Source organism: Anopheles maculipalpis, chromosome 3RL, assembly GCF_943734695.1.
Source record: "Anopheles maculipalpis chromosome 3RL, idAnoMacuDA_375_x, whole genome shotgun sequence".
Taxonomy (NCBI): Eukaryota; Metazoa; Arthropoda; class Insecta; order Diptera; family Culicidae; genus Anopheles; species Anopheles maculipalpis.
In genome coordinates, this window is record NC_064872.1 from 48,690,189 (window position 1) to 48,708,540 (window position 18,352).

Here is an 18,352-nt window from a genome sequence, read left to right on the forward strand (position 1 = left end):
CTTCGTGGATGCTTTCTTCCTATCCGCTTGCGTTGGAGCGCCTGTAAGCGTTCCACGCTAAACAGAACATAAGTAGCGATTCTAAGGCATTTGAGGATCTTGCTGCACTCCTCATTCCAGGGTCAGCAATAAGTCTTCTCCCTCCAGCTTCATGCCGTTGCTAATGTCCAGTGTTTTCACCACACCGGCTCTGGGTGATTGTACCACCATTTCCATCTTCATTGCCGACAGTACCACCAATGGTTGTCCCTTCTCGACGTGGTCTCCGACCTTCACCTTAATCTCTGTAAACAGTAGTGAGATATGCATTAGAAGTTGATCAAAATACGCATACTAAAACAGCAAATGCTAACCAATAACGGAGCCTGGCATCGGTGCTCCGACTTCATTCTTGTTGCCCTTCGTTGCCTTGGGGTGAATGTGCAGCTCCTTCACCGCTTCCTTGTCCCGAATCAGCACCGAACGCAGCTGACCGTTGAGCTCGAAGAACACCTCACGCTCACCGTTGGCGGTAAGATCCTCCGCCATGGCTAGCGTCTTAAAGCCGAGCGTTTTACCCTTCTCAATGGTAACTTCAAACTCTTCGCCCACCTTCGGACCGGTCAGGAAGACGCGCGTATTTAGTTTGTCCACCGGACCGAACGTATCACGGAAGTTAAGGAAATCGTTCGTAACTTGAGGGTAGAGTGCGGCCGACATGACATCACGGTCCTGCACGTCTGGATGAGATTCCTGAAGTGATTTCTTGAGTGCATCGAAGTCAAGCGGGGCAAGCTGCGCTCCGGGACGTCCCTCGATGCGGGGCATGTCCTTCAGCACACGCGATCGCAATGGTTCTGGGAATCCACCATGCGGTGTACCGATCGCTCCCTGCAGGAACTCCACTACTGACTTGGGGAAGGAAAGTTCCTCCGCACGGTCCAGCACCTGTTCGGCCGTCAGATGGTTCTGCACCATAAACTGGGCCAAGTCACCGACGACCTTTGACGAGGGTGTAACCTTTATGATGTCACCCAGCAACAGATTGGCCTCGCGGTATGCCTTTTTCACGTCCTCAAAGAAATCTCCCAATCCCAGCGAGTACGCCTGGAACTGCAGGTTCGTGTACTGTCCGCCAGGAATTTCGTTCATGTACACATCGGCGTTGCCCGATTTCATCGTAGTGGTGCATTCGAAGGGAGCGTAAAGTGTACGCGTTTGCTCCCAATAGGCAGAGTATTCGCTTATGTCCGGCAAACCTAGCCCAGTATCGAGATTAGTGCCCTGAAGTGACGCAACCACCGCTCCCATGCTAGGCTGGGAAGTCATGCCCGACATGGAGTCGACCGCTACGTCAACTACATCTGCTCCGGCCTCGGCACAAGCAAGCATCGAAGCCACACCCGCTCCAGAGGTATCGTGCGTGTGAATATGAATCGGTACATCCGGATGTTTCTCGCGAATAGCCGTAATAAGTAGTCTGTGCGGCGACAGGAAGGAAAATGAGTTAAAGTATTGAAAATGATCGAAATTTATTACATCTTACCGGGCTGCCTGGGGTTTTAGCAATCCAGCCATATCCTTGATACAGAGCACGTGTGTTCCTGCCTTGACCAGCTCATCCGCCAGGTTGGTGTAATATTTCAGATCGTACTTTGTCTTCTTCGGATCGCTCACATCTCCAGTGTACGAGATGGCGGCTTCCACTACACCACCAGCATTACCGGCCGCTTCCATACCGAGGATCAAGTTTGGCAAATAGTTTAGCGAGTCGAACACTCGGAAGATGTCCATTCCACATTGTACCTACAACGAACATAAAAACACGTAAAACAAACTCTCATGAACACCGGGCGGGGGTCCACTGACGAACGGTTACTCACCGACAATTCACAGAACTTGTACACCACATTGTCGGGATAGTTGGTATATCCGACGGCATTCGCACCGCGCAACAACATCTGGAAGGGAATGTTGGGAATCTGCTTGCGCATTTCCTCCAACCGTTCCCACGGGCACTCGTGCAAGAAACGGAGCGCTACGTCAAACGTAGCACCACCCCAGTTTTCGAGTGAGTAAAGGTTGTTAAATTTGTGTGCCACAAATGGGGAAATTTTTAACAGATCGTGCGTTCGTACACGGGTGGCCAGCAGCGATTGATGCGCATCGCGGAACGTTGTGTCCATGAGGAGAAGGCCTTTCTGCTTCCGCACCGCTTTGGCGAATCCTTCCGGGCCTTGCTCTTGCAGAATTTGTTTGAAACCACGCGGTGGCTCTGTAACTGTTGGTACATAATTAATAAATGCTCCTAAGACCGTAGAGTTCAGTTGTTCGATATGTTCGTGTTCGATGGAAGGGATAGAATTTTGAATAAAAAAAATCTGCAAAATTATTTCATGGTGTGTTTACAGTGTAAATGAGTCATTGAAGAGTGTACTCAGATGCATTAATCATACTAAATTATTGAACTAAAAAATAAGTACATAGAGCGTGTTGTACTATTTACTTTTCATTTGTTCGTAGAGGTTTTCGTAGCCTCTGTAACTACATTCGCCTCTTTCAATTTACCGTATGATGCTGAAAATTGTATAGTAGCATGTTTTTGTATAGTTACAAATTTAACTAGCTACAGTGTTCATTACTCAATTAACAATATCATGCGCCGGTTAATTATTCATTTATGCTATTATACACACAACTTTTTTGCAGTTAACTTATGCAAAAAAATTAACTAATTTACAAAACAAAATTTCCCAATAAGGCGCAAGCCGTCGTACTTAAAAGAAATAAAATTTAATAAACTTTTAATGCTTTGGCCCTATATCCAAGTGGATATCTCCAGTAGCTTTATCCGTAATTGGAGCGGCTATGGCAAAAAAAAGTCAAAGGACTGCAATTGACGATTTGTTAGTTCTAACAGTTTCATCTTTGAACAACAAAGCTGGCAATATCGAAGAACTTATTTTATTTCGTAAAGGCGTAGGATTCTCCTAGTGGAGTAAAACAACCCAGACGTTATTGTCGGACGATTTTATCAATGTGAAAATTGGATTTACAGATCAACGCTCCATCTTAACGGCGCAGAATATCCTGGATAAAATGAACATTGGTATGCAAAGTTCTACAGTTCATGTTTGAGACGAAGCCGACCAAGTGACAATCACTCAAAGTAAGTTATTCAAGGGACTTGTGAAAAATATCTTCAAAGCAGTGGGTGCATCGTTAATGCTAGAAAGTCCCCATTGACCTCTTCAGTGATCAATTGATTTTTTTATGCAAACTTGTAGGAAGAAACGATAGATTCAAGCAAAGTAATATCAAATTATAACTATGTTTTTGAAAACATCAGGATTGATAAAATACTATTTTTGATCATAGAATTTCTAAGCATTATGGTTGGTTGATCGCTTGTGCTCTTCGCCAGCAACAGTTTAGGACTTTTAAGAATATTATCATTTGTGCATATAAGTACTTAAAGAAATGGCTTTACCCTTTATCCTATAATTAGCACTTGTTAGTATGGACAAAACTGTTAAAGTCTAGCATCTGTTTGTAACACATGCATTTGTTCGTGTATTTGTTCGTGTGTAACATGTTAATCCCAGAATTTGAATGTTGTACTGTGTTAGAGTCGTTGTTTTGTATAGTGTTGTGTCATGTGTACAGGCAACTAGCATCTTATAAAGCAATTTACTTTCGTGTTTTACAGTCAAGCAAGCAAGGGAGACAATGTACCTTTTCTTGTACCCTCTTCTTCATCGGCGAGTGCCTCCGGTGAGAGATCTATAAGGTGAATATTTCACATTTCCACGAGAGTGCGTTTGGTTTGCGGAAGTGTGAATGGAAATTGCCACGCACGAGTTGTGTTGCGAGATTAGCAAAGGGAGCAATTGGTATAGTTTGGATTGAGATTGGAAAGCAGCACATCGATCATCATGTCATATAGTTGTTGTAGTCGTTGTCGTCGTGTTGTCAACCCGATTGTGTTGCAAATGGCCGTTCATTGTATTACAAACGAAGTCGTTAACCAATACATAATAAAAATCAACAGCACACGCATGGTTTAACAGAAAAAAAAGAAAAAGTTAAGACAAAGGGAAGAAATATAAAAAAGAAACAATTCGTTTAAACTATTAGGAAAAATATACAAAAATAAGTCACACAACAAACAGAAGAATAGTAAAAAAAAAACACACACACACACACACTCAGGTAAAAGAACATAAAACAAATATACACCGCTATCCTTTGGACGGCTTAGTAATGCTGCTAAGCGCTTGCGATCGGGAACTTTAACTTACCCAATGGCAGCTGTGGCACGTGTGGCTGCACTTCAGCGGGCTTTAGCTTCGTGGCTAATGGCGTAGTCGGCCCATTTACCAGAACCTCTCCCAGGTAGTTTAACAGCTTCTGGGCGCGGTTTTTCGATTTAGCAAAACGGAACAGCTGTGGATGTTCATCGATAAAGTATGTGTCCAGGACGCCGTTCAGGAATTTTTGATTTTCAAGCACATTGAGCAGGAACGGAATGTTTGTTTTAACGCCACGGATACGGAACTCGCGCAGTGCACGGTTCATCTTTGCAGCAGACGACTGTAGATCGGAGGCATGTGAGATGACTTTCACCAACAGTGAATCGTAGTACGGTGAAATTATGGCACCGGCATACGCTGACGCACTGTCTAACCGAATGCCCATACCTTCACCGGAGCGGAACACCTCCAGACGACCCGTATTAGGCTGGAAGTCATTGGCCGGATCTTCCGTCGTCACACGACACTGAATGGCGTATCCCTGTGGTTTAATGTTTTCCTGTGTGTAGCCAAGTTCCGGAAGGGTCATACCTTCCGCAACCCGAATCTGTGACTGTACCAGATCGATACCGGTAATTTCCTCAGTCACGGTGTGCTCCACCTGCAGTCGAGCATTGACTTCGATGAAGTAAAAGTTGCCCGATTCGTCGCACAGGAATTCGACCGTGCCTGCGTTTTCATAGCCCACGTGACGCGCCAACCGGACGGCGTACTCTGTCATTTTGTCCCGTACTTCGATGGGCAGACGTGGTGCTGGAGCGATTTCAACCACCTTCTGGTGACGTCGCTGTACGGAACAATCACGCTCATAAAGATGAACGACGTTTCCTGCCTTGTCGCCAAGCAGCTGTACTTCGATGTGGCGCGGACGCTCAATGAACTTTTCGATAAACATTGCCCCGTTGCCGAATGCGGCTTTTGCCTCCGAGCTGGCACGCATGAAGTTGTCTTCTACTTCGTCCATTTTACGAACCACGCGCATGCCACGACCACCGCCACCGTACGCCGCTTTGAAAATGACGGGTAGACCATGCTTGCGGCAAAACTCTACGGCCTCGTCTTTGGTAGTGACGGGTCCGTCTGTGCCGGGTACGATGGGAACTCCCGCTTCGATGGCAGCTTTACGTGCAGCCACCTTATCGCCCATCTGCTGCACAACATGTGGCGACGGGCCAATGAACCGCAATCCTGCATCGATGACAGCCTGGGCAAAGTCGGATCGTTCGGACAAAAATCCATACCTGAAACAACAACAACAAAAAGCTTGTGTGAGTTGAAAAGCATTCAGATGTAAAAATGGTTCACGCGATACATACCCAGGATGGACAGCATCGACATCATTTTCCTTGCACACTCGAATAATTTCCGGAATGTTCAGGTACGCTTCCACGGGGGCCAGCCCCTTTCCCACCATATACGATTCGTCCGCCTTCTGACGGTGCATGTGCATTTTGTCCTGTTCGGAGTATACGGCAACGGACCGGATTCCGAGCTCCGTGCAGGCACGAAACACTCGGATGGCAATTTCACCTCGATTCGCAACCAGCACGGATCGTATGGGTTTGTACTCGACTTGGCTTGCAAAACCATTCTTACTGACTGCCCACAACCGGGCCCGATTGGATCGGCGCAGCCCGGCTACGGCGAGTTGAGCACTAAACAGCTGCATCTTGGTTGACTGACGGCGTAATCTAAGTGTTGAAGATGGACGGTGCTTTCTAAATCTCTATATTTTGCTAGATAAGAAAGACATTTACAAATATTTAGAAGATAAGAAACAAAAATATTTAGGAAAAAAAATTGACAAACAATTTCATAGGCATCTATTGTTTGCATTGTTGCATGAGCTTGTTTGTAAGACGTGAAATGAAACTGTCATGTTAGCACCCGGTGCCACTACTACTCGAGGCTCATGCCAGTAATTCCGTGCAAAGTTTGTCTCATTTTGGTAGTTTTTCTTTTATTTTTAATAATATTCTTATTCTCTTTCTCTATCAGTTTCATGGCCCGAAACTCTTCTGGTGGTTTTCAATAGTATGGGTGTTTGGGCAAACAGACTTAAATAATCAAGCGGCCATTTTCGAACATAACATTCTTGCTAATTAAGCACTGATAACCGGTAATGGAGAGGGTAAAACTACACATTTATATATGCAATGTCATTCAAGTTAGATAAGCTAAAGAACATTCGTTTTCTTTGACACTAAAGCAACCCCGGGATGTCATGAGGCCTAAAAAGTCAGGATTCTTTGACTTGATTTTACCACTCTTAGTTGAATATTCAGTTTTGCGTACGGAGTGTAAAGGGTTCGTATGGGATTTGATCGCTTTCACGGCGTGTTAGCAACTGATACCGCTGCCATTCTGCCTCCGGGACATCCCAAAATAGCGATAAGCTATAATAAACAATTCAGCGATAAGAAAATATAGGACACTCGACAGGCGTAGAAACAAATCTCTTGCGGATCTGGACAGGAGGAACTGATACCGGATCGCACGTTTTACAAAGCCATATTTTATCGACTATACCATTCGACGCATGAAACGTGTTACTTAAAAATGCATTTGTTGCGTAAGTTTACGTAAACGTGAGTAACATAAACATAATCAAGTATATGAAAATTATTGCTTGATTCGTCAACAAACTTGGCTACATACTCGACTGACGAAAGAAGATGCATACAACTAGGTATTAGAAATTAGCTAGCCGTCCGTAACAGCTCCAAAGTGCAAAATGGTACTTGTTTTTGTATTCGTGTTGTTGATAACCTAGGGCATTCTTAGGCAATCAATACTGTGCCGCTTTAATAACAATTTTGCTATTTTGTAAGAATCTGCCTGCAAATACGCTTGTGGAATAGCAGACACAACAATGTTGGACAGTTGTACGGCTTGCTGATTAACGGATTTTAATATACCAAACCTCAGCAGGTATCATTCTGCAATACTAAGCTTTCTGAGCGTGTCTATTCAAGTATTCAATCGGACGCAAGCAACTTTTAAAAGTGTACAAATTAGAAAAATTGCCCGCATGAGCATGAAAGGTCTCGTGACAAATGTCCAACAATGTGGTTGATATGGTTGACTCTCGCGATAGAGCCGATCACCACTTTAACCAGGTTAAATAGTGTGCTTATGATTGTTAGACTAGTACTAGTCGTAGTACATAGTACATGCTACTGTTTATACTATTACTATATACTATACTGTTTATACTATAAATGACTCGAACTAAGTAAATGCCATTTGCAAGGGGGTTTGGATTGTCCCCTCGAACAGGTGTCCCACAGCCTGGCACCAACCACTAATAGTGCTATAGATAAAACAGAACAAATAAAAAAAAACGTGTTCAAGATTATGTCCAACCAGTGCCGGGCACCACCATTACATGCACGCACTGTATCATTGATCGAATCGGAGACTACGATTGGTGATGATAACGATTGTGAACCGTGGTGTGTTACTTTCATAAATAAACAGCATTAATGCCTTGAAAGTATCAGTTGAAATTGATTAGTTATGATTAAACACGGCGGTCAATTCATAGCCGGGACATGCGCGACCAGGGGCACTAGGCAGCAACAGTACGGTTATTGTTAGCACGGTAGAGAAATAGGTTGAATTTCAAATTGAAAAACAGTTATGGATTTCAGTCGTTATCAATGACACATACACACACATATTGTACATTGATCACCACTAGTGTGTTCGTCTATGAGTGGCTGGAGGAAAACTGTGTGTGAACTCAGTTCGTCTCATGTATGACCATCATGTTGCTGGCAGTGTCCCTTCCTACTCTCGCTATGTTGCCATACTACCTCACCGAAGTCACATAACCTTCATTTGTCCGTTGATAGCTAATGTAGCTCGAAATTTTATTGCCATTTTATTACTTTCCATTTTCGGTTCGGTTCGGTTCGGAAGGACAACCTACACTTGCTATGGTGTGGTTGCTTTGAACAAATCTAAATTATTTAAAACGAAGTGGCAGTTTTCTTGGCCTACTGAAACATCGAAGGAGTAAGCAATAAAATGGCAGTTTAATATTTTAGTCACAAAAGCAAGCCACAAATAGAATAATAATAATGGTACCAATCCTCTGTCATTTCATATCCTGTTTGATTGAAGGACTTTAGCTGAATTAATAGAGTACTAAATTTCTTAAACTTTTAACCAAAACCATTATTTGCACGGCAGTAACTTTACTTGGGGGGCTCACTTAAAAAGGTTGGCCAATCTCCTTACAAATTATTCCATGTTGCCACTTTCTACGTATTAACTTTCAAGTTCACGATTAGCTCTCCACCAAAGACACAGCCACCATGTTATCTGCACCGGCACGCACCCATCACAAATCACATCGCCGTGTGTAAAAAACCTGTTGTTAGTCTCGTACTTTATTTCGCGACGTGGACGTTGAACTCTCTACACGTACACGTGCTGTTGCTGGTAGTAGTGAAAATCTTAAAAAATAACCTCCTATTTGTGACAACCGTTCGTTCGAAGGTCATCCCCTCCGGCGGGCCTATTCGTGGCGATGGGTCAGTCAGAAAAGTAAACAAAACTACCACATCAGACGTTAGATAATCCAGAATGCAGTTTTTACAAGAGTTTGTTCTTGGTTGTCGTTGTATGATGTCGCTCTATCGAACGCTATGTGCGTATCTGTACGCCGAGTGAAGTGTATTATCAGGACAAATGTTTACACGCATCACATGGAAACGCGGACCGTGCTGCTGCCACGAGGGAGAAAGGTGGACAAAATTATGACTCTGCACCTTGGTGGTGTGTGACATTGAAACGGAGAAGAATTGGGGTCAACTGGTTTCTTTTGCTGCTTGCCTGTTCGATGCCGCCTGCACAATCTTAATGAGGCAGGCAGCAAGGGCAGCAGAGCGTTACTGGCGGATTAGGCCTACCCGCACACACATATCTTAGTATCAAGAAACGAGAAGAAGCACATCAAAATCTCTTTGCGTTGTGCGGTGCGAAACCCTTTGACTGCCGTGTGATTTCCACTGCACACTCATCAAACGCTAACACTAACACCACCAGCAGCGACAGCAACAGCAGCAGTTTTTCTCCCGAACGTATCTTACTAGACCACGGTGCGATGCGCGTTCGATCAGTGACCCGGCCCCAAATAAAAACGGATGGCTTCACGCGTATTACGCAATATACTAAAGAACCAATGCGAGACGACCGTTTGATAGTCGATGTTGAAGAAAACAATCGACCAAAATGCAACAAGTCACAGCACACTTCGACGCGCTTAGGTCTGGTAAATTAGCTAAACAGTGTACTCGCGCACCACCTTACACCGGTATGTCAACTAGGGATTGTTTATTGTTTGAGTGCACTAAAAAAGAAAACAGCTCACTTCGATCGCACGACACAACACTGCACGTGAAAAGTCTTTATAAGCCCCGTTTAACTAGACACCAACCGTTTTTTTTTACCGTGAACAAAACTGTGTTGCGTAGAACAACAGCCCAACGGAGGCACAAGACGGATGTGTTTACTTCTTCGATAGAGCGATGCCGAATACCGAATCCACCGCTACCGTCCTATGAACTGAATGCCAAACACGACGCAGCGGCTCCATATGTCCACGAGAGGCAGCTGATTTCACGGCGTGCGTATTGTCTGTGTGTGCGTATGTGTGTGTTATGCGTCCAACCAAAAGACACACAACTGCAGGCGTGTCTAACTCTAGAATTGGGGGACCAGTGACGGCCGGAAAAATCGTTGTCTGAGATAAATCTACAGCATTTTTTTGTTTGTAAAATATACAAATCATTTCAAGTCTTTTTATAATATAATTTTCACATGAGTTGTCTTTGCTCTTCAATCAAGCATTTTCGCCATGGTGAGTCAAAAGTTCTATACAAAATCATATGTGTTGGATTTGGATTTAGTATAAAATTATGCTGAGAAATTTTTGCGTTTTCCTGTATCTATTTCTACAAGAAACACATTTTTCAAGGGCAACGACGTGCATTGCGACTGATCATTTTTAGCTCATCGAAAACTAACGAATGATTTGGCCATATGCCATATATTTGCGGACGCTGTATGGGTGGTACAACCGGTCTTATTTTTCCTTATTCCAGCACAGAACATCAAACACAAATTCTCTTGCTTGCATGCTTCAAAGATTGTGTTCACGGTTGTATAAGCTGACTAGAAGCTTGAGACAGTGCTGAACTATTTCTTTTTTGCTCTTCTTGGCCTAGCAAACTGCTGACTTATTTATACGTAGCGAACTAGGATGGTCCAGTGACTGAGCCCATAACGGCGTTGGTCTGTCACACGTCCGGATCGCTTCCCCGCTGCAAAGAATTATTATTCTACAACAGCTCTCTGTGGTATAAGAAACTACTAAGCCTATGCATGGTCGGCATTACCTAACGGATCGCTAAGCCAAGAGGAAGACAGTCGGTCCGAAGATTACTTTTAATCGGTCCCCATTCAGGAGAAATCGCGATGCCATTTTTCATTATTATGCTGAGCTGCTAGAGACATCCACTACAACACTTTTTTCTACACTCAGATTCTGTAACATCCCAGTTAAACAAATATTTGAGAATACGCATAAGGAAATTAACCGCTTGAGGACGGGAAGATTGGCTTTATGACAACATTGAGAGGAAAATCCATGGCAGGAACAGATATCGATCAGAAACGGTACGTACCATCCAGTTACAGGGTAAATTAAGGTCAAGGTCATTAAGCTAGAAGATACCCGTTGAGGTGGTTGTAGTGCCAAAGAAGAAGACGATGAAAAATAGCCAACGTTTATCCGTTGCTGATGTTTGGGGGCGGTTAATTGTATCTTTCGCCCTGGCAAGGCTTTGGCTAAACTTTAAACAGGCAATTTCAAAAGAAGCCTTGCCACCCATCCCTAAGCTGCTATGAAAAATAACTGAAGATTCCTCACATTCGAAATAGTTGATTTTGTAAGCTCTGGATGATGTACCGAAGCGGTGGTGCAACGTCTAGCACGGTATGGTATAGCTTGTCTTGGAAGATTCTTCAGCCAGATCGCCGTAAGATTTACCAGAGATGCAAGTGCCGTATAAGACAATTTATTGATTATGGTTAAGTAACACAGTTATTAAGTATAGTTTGTGCAGACAAATTTTGTTTAAATGAAATAAATAAATAAACACAATAAACTTTCCGTAGGCATTGGTAGATCTAGCGCTGGACTTAGCAGGCGATCGCCTACTACCCCGTTCGCCGTTTTGAATAAGCGTCCTTTGTGCTTGGTCGAAAGGGCAGGGGCTCTTTACATTACAAGAACCACCTCCCCTTTCCCGGACCCGGGAGGGAACTCTTTCACCCCTTCGAAACAATCCCTTAACCTCCTGCCTTCCAATAGGTTTGATCCGCCTCTGTCCGTAGCCAATAAACTACGGTATCAGTCCAAGGACCGGGCAAGCAACAGCTGCCACTGCAGCTATCTCAATGGGAAGAAAACTTGAAATTTCCTACAAGATGTTTAGCACGTTGGATGGAAAATGGTTTAAGGCTAAAGATCGCTATGTGCCATATAACAATGTAAGATATCCCTACGGATGATCGATAATTAAAGCTTAAATTAAATTAAAGGATAAAGCTTATGTTATGAAACAACTTAACAGTAAACTCCTGCTTCTAAGACCAATTTAATCCAAGAGTAATTTAATAAAAAAGAAACGAGGTTATTTATTTTTAAACTGGGTGTTACATTCTTTTGGAAGCTTAAGCAGCATCAGTTAGAAGGAACAAACAAACGGTATGGCTGTTTCCCACATGATTACTTGTGTAAAGATTTTTGTTTTTTTTTTCGCTTGCCATTCAAACGATCTGCCCAATGTCATGGTGTTATTTAAGATTCAACGACCTAGACAAAAACGTTGAATGGTAAATTCACACGCTTTATTGCTAGCAATGTGTAGTGTAAATCAAATTTATGTTATTTTACTGTAACAATCAGTTTCCTTAACCACCAAAAAATGTGGCAAAACAGCATCGTTGGACAATAGGTGAGGCAGGTAGATTTGGTCTATTTTTAAGTGGTCTACCTCTAAACACACCACAAGTGGTTTCTAAGCTAAGCTAAGCGCCCTAACAGTTAGAAGAAGATATTGATACTCGTGAGTTTGCTAAGTGATAAATGGATTGACCTGTTGGACCACACTGCCAAAATGATTTCCGTCCTCCTCACAGGCTGTGGTCCATTTTATGGCAGCACGAAAGATTATGCTTCGAGCTGTGGAAATAAACCGTACCGTTTGCGGACGCATCGACGGTGTAGACAGGATAAGGGCACAATAAAACGCGATAATAAGAGTAAATGAGTGGGCTCGTATGACTAAAAGGAGGAAGAGGCCTGCTGCTGCTCTACTGCTTCCAGAACCAACCGACCGATCAACCGACCAGCCAGTCAGCCGCTCAGCCGTACAGGATAGGGAAAGATGGAGCACTGATCGTCGCAAAACGGTGAGTTAAAATGGATACAGAAACAAAAAGAAAAACGCACATAAAAGCTACGCAAAATGTTGTCTTAATGAAGAATGAGAATGAGACACAGAGCAGAGCAAAAAAAAAAAACGCGTGAAAACACAAAAAGGCCTCCAAAAACAGCGTAGCGCGTAGCTCATTTTCATTGGCAGCCCGTTTATCGCACCGATAGCACGTGCTGCGCTGGCGCTGTTGTCCAGGCCTTCTGTTTGCGCGCCGTCCCGTGTTGGTACTGTGTTGGTTTTGGTGCCAGGTGCTTCGATCCGTCGGACTGCCCGAGTCGAGTACGAAGTTATGCTAAACGATCTTGGATAATTTGTGAGTGATGATGCCAAACCCGGAAAACTCATGTGTGTGCCTCCCAGCAGACCAGTAAGTGATACGTACCATCGAGTGGTGTTGATCAACAGGTTTCGCCGTGTGCTCAGAGCTTGAGTTTAGCTCTAAGAGTGTGTGTTAAAATAGTGTGCACCCAAAATTAAGTGAAACGATCGATACACAAAATGCAGTGGATAAAGTGAGTATTGGAAGTTAGTGAGTGAAGTAAGCTGGAAATAAGTGAAAAATGACAGGTTTTTTAATTGCGTGTAATTGTACAAATGGTTATTAAAACAACGCCCTGGATGAAATCCGAACCTTCGGTACCACGGCTTGGAGATTCGTTGCACACCGCTAACCACAGATACGTCGTAAGCGGGAAGATACGGAAAGATCATTGACTGACCATGTACTTGGACAGGGCTTAAGAATGTTTCCTTATCCCCACGTATACCTTGAGTGATATTTTACACACGCTTATGCTACAGAATTGTTTATGTTTCTATCCCAACCTCCCAACCTTAATAGTGCCTGTTTGCAAGGTCAGGTATATTTGAATATCCTTCTCCTTGTTTATCAACTGTCGATCGAGATTACTTACATCTACTTGCGAAGAGGAGTAGCAGTGAGTTGCGTATGATCTGAGTTTTACAAAATGTCAGAACGTTACTGCCTTTAAAAACAGGTTGTGCTTATTAACGGTGCCGAGATGAAATCGTTCCTTATTCCCAGTATCCGGGGAGTGAATCTCGATTCTTCCGCAATATCCTTCCTTCGGCAAATAGTGCACTGTTGCGGTGGTACGGTGCGCATCATCAGCAATTACATATTTTGAAGCTAGCATGAAGATGTTAACAACCGGCGTATACATACAGACAGTCTTTTATTTGCTTGTATGATCAGCCTGGACATACATTCGGCTGTAAATATTGATCACTGTTATCACTTATCGAACTGCTTTTCATGTCATTGTTTGCCCATTGCTTTCATATTGGATGTTTCGGTGTTTGCACTCACAATTTGACAGTTTGGTAATTGGAACATGGAAGATATTTTCGCACAGGTGTACAAAGTGCAGTTGACGTTTGTTTGTTTGATTATATTTCAGCTAAATGCATGGCTTCCATGCAACTACATTTACAAATTCAATAACAAACATTAACTTTCCCGTATTTCTAGCCCTCACTTGCTATGGATACCCATATACCTCTTCAGCGTAATGCAACCGATTACGGGACAGTTTAAAATTGTGAATCTCAACGCACCCAACCACACCTACCCATCTAACGGAACCACCAGAAGCGTAAGCTTTGTACAGATCAAACCAATACTAACGGCCAACAGCTCCACATCCACCGAACTGCCCACCAACCATACGAGCGAAATGGCCAGAACACTTCAGCCAGCGATGGTCGAAAATGCATTCATCAAACTATCCATCGTCAACTCTACGACGCTCGTGGGCAACAAGGCAACACGTGAACACAAAAGCCAACAAACAATGCGTACCAATGCGCGCCAAAATGAGCTACCCGCCGGGGGCTGGAGCAAAACGGATCGACCGTTGACAAACACCGAAACATTTGCTACCGTCGTCGGTTACGCCAAGAGAAGTAAAATACGTTCCACCTCACGGACAGATTCGGGCGGTGTGGTGAATCTACAGACGAAACAATCATCCACCGAAGGGACGTCCGCTTCGTTGGCCTCTAAGGTACGGCGGCATAAGTATCGAAACTTCAAATCTCGTTGCCGTTGCGAGCGTATATGGAACTGTGTCAGGATACAGATATCGGTGGCACGTTGTGCACCAGATTATTTTATGTGCTGTTTTTAAAAAAAGGGGAATCACGGTAACGCTGAGTTAATAAATATGTCACGTGAGCACGTGTGTTTCTTTTTGCATACTGCAGGAAAAATTTTAATCATTCGAAATCGATCTTCAGAAGCTGCTCTAGTGTTGTGGATGGTACTCTTCCTTACTTTTCTTATGAGAAGTGGCTATTGGGTTGCGTTTAACTACGCTTCATTTGCAGAATGGATACGGTAAGTTAAGTTGCCATATTTTCTTCGGCATTCTATACAGGAATGTATAAACTTATTGCAGTAATACAGTTAATGCTTGAAACACAACACTGTGTCTATCAGTTTGTATATTTCTACAGATTGGATTAACGAGATTCCCTCTGTCCCTATCTACTATCTAGCGAAACCACAGCCAAGGGAACGGGCTTGGAAGCACTAGCGGGGTAAGAAGACCCTATTGAACTTGACTCTAGTCTGGCATAAACTACTAGTAAAGAATCAATGGTATTTTCCTGCTAGCGAGCTCGTTAAGCTCGCCTGCACTTCATGCCGAGCGTATCGCTGACGATTTCCATCCCATCGGACATCGGAATCCGAAAACCTTATTGCATCAATAATATTCTTCCAACTTCTTCCTGTGCCAGAGTATCTTCCCCGAACAACGCCCTGCTGGCACACATCGAAATGACAGTCCTTAGAACCTGCTGCTGAAAAATGGAGAGTGCATTCGGCGCTCTATGCCATCATACTCCAGGACTCCTGCCCGTTGAGAACTACCGGACGTGTCAGTGTGTATTTGCTAGTAGTTACAGTAGTATAAGTAAATTTACTTAAGTCTTCTGAAATGTACCAGTTAGCTTGTAGAACTTCTCTACGACATCGAGATCGTCTTCGTCGAATTGTTGCCCAATCCATTGTTCGTCTTCTTCTTCTTCTTCTTGGCTTAACGGTCTACTAGGCCAAGTCGGCCATCTTATTTCTTACTAGACTTTTTTTTATTCATAAAGGACGGCCAGGCCGTATTGCTTCCTAGACTTCTTGATACCACTAAGTTGCATAGGCAGTCTTCACTACTCAGAAACGGTCCGAATGGAATTTAAACTCCTACCGTGTGAAAACCTGCACCGGTGTCGCCTTACCATTCTTTCTTAACGACCCGTACCAGCTTTCCAGAAAGTCCGTACTACTGTATGGTATTCGGAACGGTAGTACGGAACACCGTACTGTGTTAAAATCGGTGAACAGGTGCTGCTTGAGCGTCTGGTGCTTTCGACAGTTTGCAGGATCTTCTACAGAGTGAAGATTTGGCCAGTGATATATATATATATATATATATATATATATATATATATATATATATATATATATATATATATATATATATATATATATATATATATATATATATATATATATATATTTATATATATATTTATATATGTATTCCTCTGTTCCAAAAATATTAGCATCTGATGATATCTGCAGGACAGAGTCCAAGGTTTATCTGCTGAAGATTATGCAAAATAAGATCTTGTACATTGCCGTTTGAATTGTAATAGGACAAAAGCCACCCCGGCCTGAATAACATACAGTTGTCACTCCTTCGTTCATTGCTCCTACTTCGTGTAGTCCTTACAATGGGATGGTTTATCATACTGACACGCCTTTCCGGCTCCAGCTTGAGGATTTTGTTGGTACTCGATGGCCTGTAAGCTAGTTTGGCCCCTCGTTACTGTTCGGTTGGTTGTTTTTGTTGTGCAGTGGTGATTTCTGCAGTATCTGCTCCGTTCATATATTATACTTGAGATACATATCGGGTTTTTAAAAACAATCGTATATTCCCTTTCCATATCCAAATGCTTCAAATAAACCAAGTTAATTTTTTATCGCAGAAGCTTTGAGTCTCTGAGGTTACATTCGCCTCGCTTAAATCAAGTTAATCTTTGCAGGTATCTGCCCACCGCAGATGCCTTAGCTAGGAGCGATCCGAATTGTTCAAACTTATTCAAGATATTTACACATCTGCATTCCATATTAAGCTGTTACGCCATCATAATTGAGCGTGTAACACGTAAACACTGCGTTGGTTTGTATTTTCTCAAATGTTAAAGATCGATCGAAGATTCACTTTCTTGGCGTAAAGAGCTACAAATCAGCATAAGAGTGTTGGGAATCATAACAAACAAAATTCAAGTTATTGATGAAGTATTTTCACCGGGCCACAAAGCGACTGGTGCGCTGACGTTTCACGAGAAAATAAAACCGAAGTTGATGAAATTTATCAGCGCCGCTTTTGCCAGACGTCAAATTACGTGGCTAGGACAACAAGCACTGAATTAACAACACAATGAATTTTATACAAAGTTTTGTAGTATTTTTGCTTCTGCAATGTGTTGCACACATAAATGGTTACTTCGTAACAGTGGATCCACACTCGGAAGAATGTTTTTTTGACCGAGCGGAAGCAGGAACGAAGCTAGGTAGGTGAACTTAACGTGACGGTACACCACACACGGGTTTCGGTGCTGTCCGTCAGTACCTCTTCCATTATGTTCCATACTGAGCTGCTGCAATTTGAAACGTGTTCCAGGACTTATGTTTGAAACGGTGGAAGGTGGTTTCCTCGACATTGAAGTACGCATCAGTGGCCCGGACAAAAAAGTCATATATCAAGGCGAAAAGGAATCTTCCGGAAAGTACACATTCTCCGCTTATGAGACCGGAATCTATCACTACTGCTTTAGCAACAAAATGTCTACACTCACACCGAAGGTAGGTTTGAAATTGTGGATCCTTTTTTTAAAGCAGCTACTTGCTTCATGATCGTATCATTGATCCTATTCTTACTAGGTTGTCATGTTTTCTATGGAAATCGGAGATGCTCCGAAGGGAACTGTTGGAGCAGTAAACGAAGGAGAAGCCGGTCACACCAAGCTGGAAGATATGATTCGAGAACTCTCCGGCACTCTGACCAGTATTAAACATGAGCAAGACTATATGCACGTAAGTATTGTGTGGTGTAATTGCTTTGTTTACAAAATATTTAATAATTGCGTTTTATGCTGCAGGTGCGTGACCGTATCCATCGATCAATTAATGAAAGTACCAACTCCCGGGTCGTGATGTGGTCCTTCTTTGAGGCTATTGTGCTCATAGTAATGACTGTCGGGCAAGTGTATTATCTCAAGCGATTCTTTGAAGTGAAGCGAGTGGTTTAATCGGAAAAATATAACTCGAAATACCAACAAAAATGTGCCCATCTTTCGTTACAAATATTGCACGGCCTACAGTCATTCGGGAGATGTGCATCAAAGGCACCAATGGAATTTTCGTGCGTTTAAAAAAAACTCAAAAGTAAAATGCTGAATTTTCGTTTGACCACGAAATATGCAAACTACAAGCACTCAATGCACAGCTCTTGTAAACTT

The 18,352-nt window shown here is 43.0% G+C and overlaps 3 protein-coding genes and 1 pseudogene across 8 annotated transcripts in view; 3 read left to right on the forward strand and 1 right to left on the reverse strand.

Moving 5' to 3' along the window:
- The window catches only part of LOC126561942 (endophilin-A), a 163,222-nt gene that overhangs the window by 18,841 nt on the left and 126,029 nt on the right, over positions 1 to 18,352 (forward strand). The gene's annotated exons all lie outside the window — the stretch shown is intronic.
- LOC126561444 (pyruvate carboxylase, mitochondrial) lies at positions 112 to 5,964 on the reverse strand. 2 transcript variants are annotated; one of them, XM_050217592.1, is made up of 7 exons: positions 5,609 to 5,964; positions 4,281 to 5,533; positions 3,715 to 3,762; positions 1,863 to 2,260; positions 1,526 to 1,785; positions 354 to 1,459; positions 112 to 284 (listed from the first exon to the last, which is right to left on the reverse strand). In XM_050217592.1, exons 1-7 carry the CDS (start codon positions 5,959 to 5,961, stop codon positions 112 to 114), a joined length of 3,591 nt encoding a protein of 1,196 aa, XP_050073549.1. In that variant the 5' UTR covers positions 5,962 to 5,964. The 2 variants fall into 2 exon arrangements, with proteins under 2 accessions (XP_050073549.1, XP_050073550.1); XM_050217593.1 differs by lacking the exon at positions 3,715 to 3,762.
- Positions 9,534 to 14,957, forward strand: LOC126560711 (uncharacterized; annotated as a pseudogene).
- Positions 17,203 to 18,175, forward strand: LOC126563017 (transmembrane emp24 domain-containing protein 2). The gene is made up of 4 exons (XM_050219625.1): positions 17,203 to 17,404; positions 17,515 to 17,696; positions 17,775 to 17,927; positions 17,993 to 18,175. The coding sequence occupies exons 1-4, from the start codon at positions 17,272 to 17,274 to the stop codon at positions 18,140 to 18,142; spliced, it is 618 nt and encodes a 205-aa protein (XP_050075582.1). The 5' UTR covers positions 17,203 to 17,271; the 3' UTR covers positions 18,143 to 18,175.

Excerpts from the sequence above, each read along its gene's own strand:
- LOC126561444 (XM_050217592.1), bottom strand. The coding sequence starts at position 5,961 with ATGCAGCTGTTTAGTGCTCAACTCGCCGTAGCCGGGCTGCGCCGATCC. Across the intron at positions 5,534-5,608 it reads GTCGATGCTGTCCATCCTGG|GTATGGATTTTTGTCCGAAC; the intron begins GTATGTATCGCG and ends TTGTTGTTTCAG. Across the intron at positions 1,786-1,862 it reads ACAAGTTCTGTGAATTGTCG|GTACAATGTGGAATGGACAT; the intron begins GTGAGTAACCGT and ends TGTTCGTTGTAG.
- LOC126563017 (XM_050219625.1), top strand. The coding sequence starts at position 17,272 with ATGAATTTTATACAAAGTTTTGTAGTATTTTTGCTTCTGCAATGTGTT. Across the intron at positions 17,697-17,774 it reads TGTCTACACTCACACCGAAG|GTTGTCATGTTTTCTATGGA; the intron begins GTAGGTTTGAAA and ends TATTCTTACTAG. Across the intron at positions 17,928-17,992 it reads ATGAGCAAGACTATATGCAC|GTGCGTGACCGTATCCATCG; the intron begins GTAAGTATTGTG and ends TTTATGCTGCAG.